This window comes from Chionomys nivalis, chromosome 12 (assembly GCF_950005125.1).
Source record: "Chionomys nivalis chromosome 12, mChiNiv1.1, whole genome shotgun sequence".
Taxonomy (NCBI): domain Eukaryota; kingdom Metazoa; phylum Chordata; class Mammalia; order Rodentia; family Cricetidae; genus Chionomys; species Chionomys nivalis.
The window spans coordinates 66,911,614-66,925,968 of NC_080097.1; the positions used below are offsets into that span (position 1 = coordinate 66,911,614).

The 14,355-nt window shown below is 46.0% G+C and overlaps 1 protein-coding gene across 6 annotated transcripts in view; it reads left to right on the top strand.

Annotated features, from left to right (window-relative positions):
* The first annotated feature begins 11,885 nt into the window (after positions 1-11,885).
* Fermt2 (FERM domain containing kindlin 2) overlaps positions 11,886-14,355 on the top strand; it is a 75,601-nt gene continuing 73,131 nt past the window's right edge. For 4 of the 6 annotated variants that reach the window (XM_057786168.1, XM_057786169.1, XM_057786170.1 and 1 more), the window contains exons 1-2: positions 11,886-12,190; positions 12,499-12,664. In XM_057786168.1, coding sequence (XP_057642151.1) covers positions 12,508-12,664 — 157 coding nt within the window. In that variant the 5' untranslated portion in view covers positions 11,886-12,190; positions 12,499-12,507. The remainder of the gene's footprint in view (positions 12,191-12,498; positions 12,665-14,355) is intronic. The other 2 variants (XM_057786171.1, XM_057786173.1) reach the window with 2 other exon arrangements.

The following is a 14,355-nucleotide window of genomic DNA, read 5'->3' on the forward strand; positions in this document are numbered from 1 at the left end:
GGCCTCAGGGCATATTGGAATCGAGGTGACTTTCTGGCTTGGCTCTCAGTGGCCCTGAAAATCCTGCCTCAGAACCAACAAAGGGTGTATGTGTTTGCTGTGATACAAAGGACAAGGCTAGAGAACATTTTCTCAGAATGGAAGGTTGGCCCTGCCACTCCAAATAGGAGAAAACGACTAGACAATGAATAGCACTGGAAATCAGGGAGGAGCCTAGCACAGCAATTAACAAGCGTTGCGGGACTGAGGTGGAGTTCCTGTGGTGGGAAGGCAGATCCCTAAGCTCCTAATCATTCACAAATAGAGCCCTCCTCACTGTCCCCAGGCCAGCTTCCGTAGGCCAGGCACATTTGCATGTGTGAGGTCACTGCTGGCTTTCTTTTAGGGGCCTCTGTCCTAGTTGTACTGAAATAATCTTTCAATCACATCCTTCCCCTCTTACGTCCCCGCCCAGCTCTGACCTCCTGGAGGGAGTCCACCAGAGCCACACAATAACCCAAGCAGCCCCACCCTCATTGGCCAGTTTCCACAGTATCCGTTCCAATATGTTCAGACTCTGGTTTGCTCTGTCCGGCAGCACCTTTCCACCGGTATAAATTGCTCGGGGCCCTCAGGCCACCCTGTCTGACTGGTAAAGGTTTGTGTTAACCTCTGGCTTGCCAGGACCTCCCTTGTCTCACACCCAGGCTTCATTTGTTTTGAAAAAGAATCTTTATTCCCACTCTCCCCACAAATCCCCATTTATTTCTTGCTCAACTTTTCCAAACAAATCTCCTTTTGATCTCTGTGAGTTCGAGGCCAGCCCTGGTCTACAAAGCGAGTTTCGGGCCAGCCTGTTACACTAAAAAACCCTGTCTCAAAAAAAAAAAAAAAAAAAAAAAAAAACTTTCCCTTCATCTCTAGAGTTGTCTTGTACAGTGTACCACTTCTTCCAAGCCTTGTAGCATCAATTGATACTGCTGATGACCTTGTCTTTCTTGAAATGGATGCTTTCTGCTTCTGCCCACCCCCATGCCTGGCATTAGACTGACCTCATTTCCCCTACCCTTTGTGTCCTTTCTTCTCTGTCCTCAGTCACCTTGGATGACTCTTGTACTCAAACTGTCCTTATGGAGCAGTGTCATGTGGGAAGGTTGGGCCGACCGTCAAGGTTCACCTCTACCTTAATGAATTCCTGTGTCAGCCGATCTCTCTCACGATCGCCAGGCATAGTTTTCTGATTGCCCTGTAGATTTTCCCACTGGATATAAAACTTTCACCCCCAAGTTCAACATCTCATATATATATATATGATTTTGTGTGTGTGTGTTGCTCGCGTGTATAAACACACACCAAACATGTGCCTCGTGCCTGCGGAGGTCTAAAGTGTTGAGAATCGAGCCCAAGTTCTCTTCAAGAACAGCTCTTACTTGCTGGGTCATTGCTTGAGCACACTCCCCCCACCCTTTTTAACAAAATCTTTTCAGGTTTCCCCAGCACCTTGAAGTCTTCCCTCAGTATCTCTCCCCCCCCCCCCCGGGACTCCATCGCTCTTCCCACCATCTGTATGTAGACCTAAAGCCACCTGCTATGCTAGCTGTGTGGTTCTGCATGAGTTGTGTAACCGGGTAACCTATCTGGTCTTATAACCTTAATGGTTATAAACTGTGTGTGTGTGTGTGTGTGTGTGTGTGTGTGTGTGTAAGAGAAAAAGAGAGCAAGAGAGAAGCGCAGTCTCACACAGTGGGTATGGGAATGGTCTTCTCATCCTAGCTACTAGGAAAATCATGAGCTCCAGTCCTACCAGGGCTACAGAGCAAGTTCAAGGCCAGCCTGAGCAATTTAGTGGGATTCTGACTCTAAGTTACAAAACAACAGCCACAACTAAATGAGAGCTGGGGATGTAACTCAGTGGTAAAGTGCTTGTCTAGTATGTTCAAAGCCCTGCGTTCAATCCTCAGTACAAGGAAAAGCAATCGGGTTATTGGGAGGAACATTTCAAATGGCGTAACACAGCGCCTTAGGTCATTGGAAATGCTTCAACTACTGGGGACGGGCCTTAGCAACAATTCTTCTTAAATCCTCTGCATTCACCATTCACCTGCCGTGCCACTTAGCAGCCAAAGTCAAAGATACATTTTCAGTTTTGTTTTGTTGCCCCTTCCCACACCTAAGCTACGAACAGATGTAATCAGCTTTGGATTCCAGTACCTACCTTTTTCCATCCCTCGTGCATGCTCTTACTAGGTCGATTTTATTTCAGCGTTGCTTTCATGATTTTGAGACATGCATTGACCTTCAAATAGCTCTGGGTCTCTACCTAAGAGCTTAGTTTTCTGTCCTCCATAGTCAGATGACTTTACTCCACTAATTCTCCTCCAGAATTCACCAGGCTTCTCTTCCAGCCTCCTCCTGGTTCACTGCTCCCTCTGCTATACTGGGGCCCACTCCTCCCCAGGACAGACCTAGCTCTGTGAAGTGAGTGCTTCAGGTCTCCAAAAGATCATCTGTCGCGGACTGGCCTTCATTCCAGGTCTCGCTGTCACTGCCCTCACTCAGATTGTGCCCGGGCCTCACAATTTAGCCTTTCAGGGTTTTTTTTCCTCCTTCCTCATTTTGAAAACAATAGCTTTAGTAAGAGATAACTCAAGTTCTAAATTTTACTCTTTTGAAGAGTACAATTCAGTAGGACATAGCATAATCACAAAAGTGTGCAGACCTCACAATTAACTTTCAGTCATTAAATATGAACTGCAGTCAGGTGTAGTGACACACATCTTTAGTTCCAGCCCTCAGGAGGCAAAGGATTATGGAGAGTTCAAGGCCAGCTTGGTTTAGATAGTGAGTTCCAGTACAACCAGGTCTACAAAGAAAGAGCCTGTCTAAAGAAAAAAAAAAGCCCTAAAAATAAACTTAAGTAAATAAAGAACTGTGCCCACCAGTGCATCCTTCTCTCTCTGTACACCCCAGTCTAATTCTGATAGTCACTGAGAATTCTCCCTCTGTGCTCTGTCCCTGTTCTGGATACTTCATGCAAATGGAATCAAGGAATCATCTTTTGTGGGTATCTGACTTCATTCATTTGGCATGATTCCAACTTAGTATGCATCAGTGTTCTGTGTGTGTGTGTGTGTGTGTGTGCGTGTGTGTGCGTGTGTGTAACAGCCAGGACCATGAGTTACTTTTATGTCACTGAGACCAAAGAGCCTGGCAGAAACAACTCAGGTAGGAAGGATTCATTTTCAAAATCTTTTATTGTTATTATTTTTTTAATTTTATGTGAATGGGTGTTTGTAGGTGGAGTTTTTCTGTCATGGGAACCACTTCCATATTACCACACAAAGGCTTAGTATTTTATAAAAGCTTGGCCAATAGTTAAGGCTTATTACTAACTAGCTCCTACATTGTAAACTAACACTCTGCCACATGGCAGTACTTTATTATCATAGCACATTTATCTTGTTTCTCCGAATCTCCTCTACTCTCTGACTCCATCCTTCTTTCTCCTCCGTTTGATCACTCTGCCTATACTTTTGCCTGACCATTAGCCAATCAGCTTTTTATTAGCCAGTGAGAGTAACACATATTTATAATGTTATATAAAAAATATAAAAGAATTGTTCTACAGCAGGTGTTTTGCCTGCTTGTGTGTCTGTGCACCACACATGTACCTGGTGCTGGAGGGGGTCAGAAGAGGGCATTGGATCCTCTGGAACTGGAGTTAAAGATTGTTGTAGGCACTAGGAATTAAACCTTGGTCCTTGCCAGGCGGTGGTGATGCACACCTTTAATCCCAGCACTCAGGAGGCAGAGGCAGGCGGATCTTTGTGAGTTCGAGGTCAGCCTGGTCTACATGAACTAGTTCCAGGTCAGGCACTAAAGCTGCACAGAGAAACCCAGTTTCGAAAAACCAAAATAAAACAAACAAAAAAACTGGGGTCCTCTGGAGGGCCAGCCTATGCTCTTAACTGCTGAGCCATCTCTCCAGCCCCAGGAAGGATACAGTGACTCAGAGTTGGAGAGCGCCGGGAAGGCTCTGTGCGGCTCCTGCAGCAGGGAACGGAACGGTGTTTGAACCAACTGGGACTCCTCGCGTGTCTGTGGACCAGAGAGCGGAGAGCATGATGGAGACAGGTAGGGCTGTGTGTTTGGAGGTCCACCCCAGAGGCTTACATCAACCAGCCAGGCACTATATCCCTCAACTCCCACAACCTTCCCCAAACAACGCTACCATCAGGAATCAAGTATTCAAACATGTGAGCCCACTGGAGACATCTCAAATTTAAACCGTTGCAGGAATCAAAGCCAAGACCTTAAACATGGCAGACAAAGTTCTTTTGTTTGTTTGTTGTGTCTCCCCCCCCCCCACCCCAGGACTGCACCGTATTCCTTTGCAGCAATATCCCTTCATGGAAGAGGGCAGCATTCATGGGCTCTACCCATTCCTGAAGAATTATAATACAAGCTAATGGGTAGATAGGAGAGAGAGAGACAGGCAGACAGAGACAGAGAGAGAGTTTCTTCTGTGGAGTAGTCGCTGGTGAGTTGCCCACAGTTCTGTAAACAAACCCTCACCCATGCTCCTGTAAATTACCCTCCAAACTCTTAGGTCACGCAGACATGAAAACATGAAAAGAGAGGTGGGGAGTGGGAAGAGGAAAGATTGACAGGAGTAGAAGGGACAAGAGAGAGTAACACAGTAACATGTCTGTGAATATGATCGAAATATGTTGTGTACATGTATGAAAATGTCACAACACAACCCATTCTCATATATAATTAATGTATGCTAATAAAAACACTAAAAGTATTCCATTGTATGGATATACCATATTTTATTACTTGAAAGACATTCATATTATTTTTATCTTTTAAACATTATGAATATTCACATACAAGGATTTTAGAGGTTTATTTTATTATTTCTGTTTTTTTTTTTTTTCGATACAGGGTTTCTCTGTGTTGGCCTAGATATTCTAGAATTCACTCTCTATACCAGGCTGGCTTTGAACTCACAAAGGTCTGCCTGCCTCTGCCTCCAGAGTGCTGGGATTAAAGGCGTGCGCCACCACCGCCCGGCTGGTTTTTAGGGTTTTCAGGAATTTTGTTTTGTTTTGTTTCACAGTGTGAGCTTAGGAAAGGCAAAGGCAAGCACTCTGACAATGAGCTACTCACTCTCAGATGGGGACTGCAACTTTCTATGTAGTAAACATGTTTGCTATATACCCAGGAATAGACTTTCAGGCTTATATGCTGTCTTCGCCTATTTGGACTACAAAATACTATAAAGAGGCAGCTTAAAAATAAAAAAAAATTATCTTTCAAGTTTTGGATGCTAAGAAGTCCATTTGTGTCTGGTCAGAACCCCTTTGTTTCATAAACGGTGTATTCTAGCTATGTCCATGTATAAGAGATAATGAGCTAATTAAAGTCTAATTAGAACTTGTGGTCTAATCAGACGTGCCGTATTTTAGTACTATTACTTTGGAGGTAAGGTTTCAACTTAGGAATTTGGTGGGTATCTCACAATAAACCTGTGTTTAGCTTTTTAAAGGAACTGCCAAGTTGTTACAAAGCAACTGGCCACTGTGCATTCTTTTCGGCAATCTATGCAAACTGCAGTTTCTATAGAAATCAGAGGGTGGAGTGGAAAGCTTTGAAACACTCTTCCGGACGCGATTCGTCTATTGCTTTCACGGAATCCCAGTAGCTGTGGTTACCTGCAAAGAACTGCGTAAGATGGAGCCTTCAATATCCCATCATCCGTTGGAGGAAAGAACATTAGGCCCTACCCCGAGCTGAGGAACCATTGGCAGGTAAAGACTGCTAAGGAGAGAGATTAATTTTTCTCCAGGGTGTAGCTACTGGTAAATTGCCTATGATCCAATAAACAATCCCATATTCATGCGTACACAAGCAACCCTAATTAAATTCAATAGGTTTAGGTTTTAAAAAAACTTGAGAGTAGGAGGAGGAATGTGTTGGAAAGGGGGAATTTCAGAGGGAGCTGGGGGAGGCAAGAGAAGAAGATGGAGGTGAAGATAATGAAAGAATGTTGTATACACATTGTCAAAGAATAAGTAACAATTGTCAGACAAGTAAACAAACGAAGACACTATGGTTTCTCCAGACCCTAGACCACACCTCCTACTGTCGTCTGTCTTTATTGCTGTGATGAGACACCATTACCACGGCAACTCTTATAAAGGAAAACATTTCATCAGGCCTGGCATAGTTTCAAAGGTTTAGTCCAGGGGCTGGAGAGATGGCTCAGTAGTTAAGAGCACTGCTTGCTCTTCCAAAGGTCCTGAGTTCAATTCCCGGCAACCACATGGTGGCTCACAACCATCTGTAAGGAGGTCTGGTGCCCTCTTCTGGCCTGCAGACATGCACACAGACAGAATATTGTATACATAATTAATAAATAAATATTTTTAAAAAAAGAGAAAAAAAAAGGTTTAGTCCATTATCATTACGGTGGGAACATGGTGGCCACGCAGGCAGACGTACTGGAGAAGGAGCTGAGAGTTCTACATCTTGATCAATAGACAGAAGAAGAGACTTGTGTCCCACATGGGGTGTAGCTTGAGCATATGAGACCTCAAAACCTGCCTCCACAGTTACACACTTCCTCCAACAAGGCCATGTCTACTCCAGCAAGATCACACCTCCTAATAGTGCCACTCCTTATGGGCCAAGCATTCAAACACATGAGTCTATGGGGGCCATTGCTATTCAAACCACCATACTATTTTTTAAATTTTTTTATTTCTGTGCATTGGTGTTTTGCTTGCATGCATGTCTGTATCAGAGTGTGTGGTACTCTGCAACTGGAGTTACAGACAGTTGTGAGCTGCCATGTGGGTGCTGGGAATTGAACCTGTGTTCTCTGGAAGAGCAGTCAGTACTCTTAACCGCTGAGCTATCTTTCCAGGCCCACACCACATTTTTAAATTGTAGCTATTGTAGTAGGTATGAAGTGTTAACTCCCTATAGCTTTGGTTTGCATTTCCCTGATGATGAATGACACTAAGCATCGCCTTAGATATTTATGGTCATTCATCTCCTGTCTATTAATATCCTTTGCCCACCAAATTTATTTATCTCTTTCCAGGCATGGAGGTACATGCCTTTAATTCCAACACTCAGTAGGCAGAAGCCGGTGGATCTCTGTGAGTTCAAGGCAAGCCTGGCCTATATAGAGAGCTCCAGACCAGCCAAGGCTACATGGTGAGACCTTGTCTAAAGAAGAAAACAATAATAATGGTAATAATAATAATAACAAATCTATTTATCTCAAATTATAACAGGCTTTTTTATATTCTAAATACAAATTTCTTAGAGATTATTTTCAAATATTTTTCTTATTTTGTAGAGTTTGTTCCCTATATTTTAAAAAATTATTTTATGGCTGTGCAGCAGTGGCACACACCTTTAATCAGGAGGCAGAGGCAAGTGAACCTCTCTGAGTTCTAGCTCAGCCTGGTCTACAAAACGAGTTCCAGGACAGTCAGCCAGGTCTGTTACACAGAGAAACCCTGTTTCAAAAAAACAACAACAAAGAATATTTTATATGTGTGGTGGGTGTTTTGCCTGCACATGGGCACCGTGTGTGTGCCTGATGCCACAAAGGCCAGAAGAGGGCGTTAGATTCCCTGGAACCAGAGCTGCAGACACTTGTGAGCTGCCATGTGGGTGCTGGTGCTGAACCTATGTTGGAGCACATGCTAAACCAGTATTCTGACACAGACTTACATGAACCTGCCTCTCATATTGTGATGAATCCAAATTCACCTAATTTCCTTTGTGTTATGTTTTTATGTCTAACCCAACAAGCCACTGCCTTACCCACGGCTTTGGAGGGCTAGTGTTGGGTTTCCTCTAAGAATGCTGTAGTTTTAGAACTTAAATTTCAAGTCTACAATCCATTTCAGCCCCCTTTTTTGTGTATAGTGTGAGGCGTGGGTCTAACTTTGCTCCTGGGTGGATAATCTTTCTGGCGTTTTCGGTACAAGCCTGCTGCCTGAAGAGGGTGTGCTGCGCTCCACACCTGCCTGCTTGTTTCAGTGCCCCACACTGCTAACCACACAACTACGACCACGCTATTATGAGCACATATGAACCTCGGGTATTTATTTTTACAAAGTTCATAACCTATCCTGATGCTCAAACACTCAAACTGAATCAGAGAGAGAGAGCAAGAGAAGGTAAAACCCCACATGATTTTCTAGAAATAAATAATAAACAAATAAAATAAACTGAACTGAGAATAGCAAATGCAAGGAATACATATTTCTTTTCCTGTGGAGCAGAGGTTGCGTTGTTATCTCAGAGGTCTCCTTCGGTTGCTGTGGGAACCAGAACTATGCTTTTGCTCACACATTTTTCATTGCTTCATAGCTTACCGGTTTTTTCACGTTCCCCTCCCCCACCTCTGATCCCCCTCCACAAGGCCTAACCGCTTAGATGAAAACAGTGGCTGTGTAACCTTCCTTCCTACCCTGCATTCCCTGGTTTCTGTCTCCTTGGTAGCTTCTCATCCCTGGCAATCTGCTTACCTGGTATTCGAAAGGAATAATCCATTATGTTTCCAATTAAATTTCAAGCCCCATCTTATATGTTCATGCTTGAAACCCCCTCCTTTCAACCCCATCATTATGTTTTGTATCAATACTCAAATAACTTTGAAAGTACACCACCGGGAAGGTCCAGATAAAAAGCCGAAGTCAACCTGAGGATTACCAAGTCCAGGGCTGCATCCGAGGACAGATCTGCGAGGTATCATTTGGTCTAAATCTAAGTCCAGTGCTTGGTACCTTATTTGGATATTGCTGCTTTCAAAGCCTGAGCTGTTCTTCCAAACACTGGAGTTCTCGGCTACTTTTCAGCATGATGTAAGTACCACAAGTATTGCATTGTCTTAGAGACTTGGGAGGGGGGGTGTTCAGATAACAGACTACATTTAAATATGTTAGAAAACATTAGGTAGAAGGAAATATTTAAGAAACGCACTTGAAGACCTCACTTGATGAACTAGAAGGGGAATGTCCTAGCTTCAAAGGTTTGAGTTTTGGCTCCTCTTTAATCTTCAAAGCAGCAACAGCTTGAAATACTCAAAGTGAAGGCCTGAAAGAACGGGCTGCACCCACCCTAATTCTTCTTCCAAATGTATTTGACCAAGGGTCTCTGCCTCCCGGTGCTTTATACCATTCAAACAGTTTGGCTTTTTAAGGTAGCATAAAGTCTCTTTCAAAACTATAATTTAAATGGGGCAGTTATTTACAATATTCCCCCCATCACTAATTGTAGGGAACACTTACTGAGGTAGGTTTAGGAAACATGGTCGTCCGTCCAAGTGGCACATTCTATAGTGAAGGTTGTTCAGAAAATAGCTTACTGGGAAATAGTTAGAATGTGGAAGCTGAGGCATTAGAGGGCAATGAACCACCTCACTTGGCTTCAGCAAGTTTGAGGAAAAGGAATATTCAGAAAGGACAAGGATATTTTTGGTTCTAAAGACATGTTAGAGAAACTAGTCACTCCAGGCTTACCGGAACACACACAGGTCATTAGGAATAAATCTGGGCCTCGTTCCTGATTCCATTTTAATTTTCTGCCCGAACCTTCTAAGCCTCTAACCCATACGCATCTTCTTTTTCTTTTGCACCACTTCTAACGTCCACTGGCATCTAGAGTATTCGTCCTTTACATTGCATTCCATTGGTGCTTTGCCTGCATGTATGTCTGCGTGAGTGCTGGACTCTGGAGTTACAGACAGTTGTGAGGTGGATGCTGAGAACTGGACCTCGATCCCCTGGAAGAGCAGAGAGTGCTCTTAATTGCTGAGTCATCTCTCCAGCCCAGGCCACAGATCTTTTGGTGATAAGGTGAGGAAACAAACAGACTTATGAAATGTTCACATAGGATTCCTTAATATGAGGTTTCTCTATAGGCTATATTCTCTGATATTGGTACCAGTAGGTTTTCTATATCCTTTGACTCATCTATCTGTAAATGTACACAAAACATAACTCTTATTTGAAGTTGCTAAAATTCACACACAAGGAAAAAAATCTGAAAATTCTGCCCTAGAATCTAGTAACTGCCCTAGCCACTCTGTCCATCCCACAGAGGATATGACACTGAATGCAGTTCTTAGCGGTGACAGACAAGTCCATGATGTGGCAGGTTTTGAGTTGGTAGAAAGACTAAAACCAAACCAAACAAAACTCCTCATAACTCCAACACAAATTAACATTTGTGGGATTTCCTTCTAGTCTTTTTCTAAAATCTATTTTAAAATAAGTGAGTTTTTAGCCGGGCAATGGTGGCGCACGCCTTTAATCCCAGCACTCGGGAGGCAGAGGCAGGCGGATCTCTGTGAGTTCGAGACCAGCCTGGTCTACAAGAGCTAGTTCCAGGACAGGCTCCAAAGCCACAGAGAAACCCTGTCTCGAAAAACAAAAACAAACAAACAAACAAATAAATAAATATAGAATAAAAATAAGTGAGTTTTTTATTTTACAGCTTCATGTACATACAGTTTTCTACAGATTTTTTGTTTGTAGTTTGTTTTGAGGAAGAATTTCTGTAATAGCCCTGGCTGTCTTGGAACTCACTAGACAGACCAGACTGGCCATGAATTTAGAGATTCACCTGCCTGTCCCTCTAGAGTGCTGTGCCACCATTCCTGGCTTGTACAGATTTTTTTACTCTAGCAAGTAATTCTCCACATCATTAAAATTATTCTCCTGTTTTTCCCAACACTATGCTTTCATCACACTTCTCCCGCCTGAACCCTGATTCCAAGTCAACTCCTTGCATGGTAGCTGGAACAAGAGTGGCAAGCCTGGCGAGAGGCACCAGTTCCTCCATGATGCACAGCTAGATGTAAGGAGGGTGGTTTCCCTTGTTTCCACCCCCAAACCTCTGGCATCTGACTAAGTTTCCCCACTTTCACTCCCTTAGGGGTGCCCACCCCTTTCTGGAGGTATTGTCGATGAACAAAGGGTTATCTGCCCAGTAGATTCCCCTTTGAAGTGCCTGAGGCACTTCGAGAAGTCCAAGAGACTTAAAACCACGCTCTCTCTCTCTCTCTCTCTTTTTTTTTTTTTTTTTTTTACAGTGTGTCTTATCTGAGTCTTCCTGACCTAAATAATTTTGAGCCCTGGATTTGCAATTTCCCTGGCTTGCTGCAACAGTTAGTGGGGAAGGTGGGAGTGGGCCTCTCCATCTTCACTCAGTCTTCAACAGGTAAAGGTCTTCCCTTTGTGAGCACCGGTTCAAAGCTCCTTAGATCTCTTCGAGGTATGGCAGAGGGTGAGGAAGACAATGTGCGTGGACCCAAACCACTGAATATTCTAAGTTGAGGATGAAAAGTCGCAAGTGCGCGCAAACAGTTGGCGAGGGTAGAGACGCGGTCTCGGGCAAACCGCTGCCGGAGGGGATGTTTTCCCGCTTTTCCCGCGGGAGCGCAGGGGCCGGCTCTGGCATCTGGCGGGCACTTGGGTCCGAGGGGTAGGAATGCTCGCCCACGCCCGGGGGTCCAGCGGAGCCGAGGACTGGCGGGACCCTGCTTGCCAGGCAACTTTTGTGACTCATTCGCCCCTCTGGCCTTTCTCCTGCTTTTGTGGGATGGGATGTTCAAGACAGACATCGTAAAGTTTCTGCACCCCAACTCCTCTCCCCAGCTCCACGGCGCGATGACCCCGCACACGTCCCGGGCCTGGGAACTTCCCGCGGCAGCTTCTCACGCACGCAGCCCAGACCCCGCTGCAGGCGCCGCCTGGGCCCCGCGCGCGCCCCTGCCCCCCTCCCCAGCTCCGCAGCCCGAGAGCCCGGATGTTGGATTCCATCCCTGTGCCTGGTCCTTCATTTCCATAAAAGGGCAGCGCTCAGAAGGGCCGAGATTGAGGCCGCCGCCTCCCCCCGCGGCGCTCCCCCGAGGCGCGCGCCGTCCCGGCCCCGCCAGAGCGCGCGCCGCCCCCGCGGGAGCGCGGCCGGCGGAGAACAGAGAGGAGGGGGCGGAGGCCGGCCGGCTGCGGGCGGTGCTGCGGGGCGGGGGCCGGGGCGGGGAGAGGGGGTGGGGCGGGGGCCGCGGCTGGGGCCGGGACTCCATTAGCGGCGGCGGGAGGCTTCGCTTCCCTCAGAGCAGCGACGCGGGCGCCGCCGGCCTCGTCTGTTGCCGCGGGTGCCGGGCGAGAGGAGCACGGTGAGGGGCGCGGCGGGAGAAGCGGGGCGCGGAGGGCGCGGCGCGGTCACCCGGGCCGGGGCGCGGACGGGCGGGCCCGGGCGCAGCGGCGGCAGGTGAAGGCGTCCGAGTCCGCTAGGCGGGCGCTGCGGGCGGAGGCCGGGGACTTTGGGTGCTGCCTCGCCCGCGCCCCGATGCCTTCGGGTGTGCGCGCGTAGACGCGGCTCCTCCGCCTTCTCCCTCGCCGCGGCCGGCGCAGCGGAGTCAGTGGGGTTTGTCTTCCTTTGGGGGAGTGACGCTGACGAGAGCCATTTCCTCCGCGCTCGCAGGAAGGAGCCATGGCTCTGGACGGGATAAGGATGCCAGATGGCTGCTACGCGGACGGAACGTGGGAACTGAGCGTCCATGTCACGGACTTGAACCGTGATGTCACCCTGAGAGTGACCGGAGAGGTGCACATCGGAGGGGTGATGCTGAAGTTGGTGGAGAAACTCGGTGAGTTGCACCCCAGATGCCTCCAATAAAGACTTCCCAGCACGGGAGGAGGGGGTGGGGAGGAAAGGCGGCGGGGGGAGGGGTGGAATTGGGAGTTCCTAGCACCCGGCGTGTGCTGTGCTTAAAATGCGAAATTTGTTAGTATTAGGGCGCATAGACCTGCTCCGCTTTGCGTCCTGTTTTGTTATTTCGAGTCTGCGTAAAATAGTGATTCGAGCCTACCACGTACTTAACTGCGGATTCCCGGGACGACTTGTTGAAAGCTATGAGGAGAGTATGCAGGTGAAAGCTGCGACTGTGATATTAGGCTGTGTCACCACGTCCTACCCTCCTTGAACCTGGCTTGATAACGGTGCTTAGGGGGAGACTGTGCGAATTGCGTCGGTCATGAAGTTTCTGTAGCCGGACTACGTGATGGAGTGTCCTGAAATGTTCCACTCATCCGTTCTTGCGAGGGGTGGGGCAGTGCTTGACAAACTTGATATCTATATTGAGTTGGAAGTAAGCTATTTCGAGCATTTAGTTTTATATTAAGCCCGTGAAAGAACTTCGTTTTTAAAAAATAAGACTTTATTAAACTAATTTGAGGTTGACAGAATTTTAGTACACATAATAGTCGATTGATTCTGACTCGGCTTGGAAGGGCGACCACACAGGATATTTGAGAAAACTTGGCCCTACGCATTTCGTGACCAGTCAGACCATTTTCACCGGGCCAAATCAACTGACTAGATAAGATGGGTGATTTTATCAGGAGAGCTTTTATCAAAGGACTGCCTTCCTGGGCTGTGGTGCTTGCTGCTGTGTCTAATGAAGTTGTGCTAAGTTGTTGTGTAGTGGCATTTTAGGCAGGCTTGGTTAGTTTTAATCAGCATTCATGCTTCGGGTCATCCTGGAAATGTAAGGGATATTCGTTTCTCAGGAAATGTATTTATCAAGGGGGAGGGGGCTGTATTTTTACCATATAAACTTAAATGAAATAGTCTGATACACTTTCGGAAGTTAGACCGAGTTCATTTAGGTGAACCTGTGTTATGCCCCTGCAGGGAATTTAATTATTGAAGGACCAAAGAAGAACTCATTGCAGGGGGGCCTTCTCCTCTACAAAGTCCATTGTTTGACTCTAGGGACAGCCCAAGAAAGAGCCCCCAAGGAGCCTTTTGAGAATTCGATTTTGCTGGTTTAACCAAGTAACTGTCAGCTTACAGTTTTTATTTGATTCAAGTAAATCAATCACTGTTGGCAAAATATTTCCTAACATTTTTTGCCCAGCTCCACTTGAGGATGAAAACTATCCAATATGGTTACATTTTGACAAGGAAGCAGTCATTTCTATCAGGTTTCCTTATGTGTGACAGACAGACCTTATTAATACATTGTACTTTTAAATTTAGTTAATTTTTGTTCTTGTTATTGGAGACAGAGTCTCACTATGTAGCTCAGACTGGCCTGGAACTTGCAGTGTAGACCAGGCTGGCCTCTGAGTTTTGAGATTAAAAGGGTTCCCTACCCATGCTCAGAGCCCAGCTCTACATTGTGATTTTTAAAAATCATGCAATAAAGGATCTGTTAAAGGTGACTTAGATGAGTTGAAGTTCTCAAAAAAAAAAAACAGGCTTTAATGAATAAATAATGATTTCTACTATATTTACATCACTTTGACTGTTATGATATCACAATTATAAATAGAA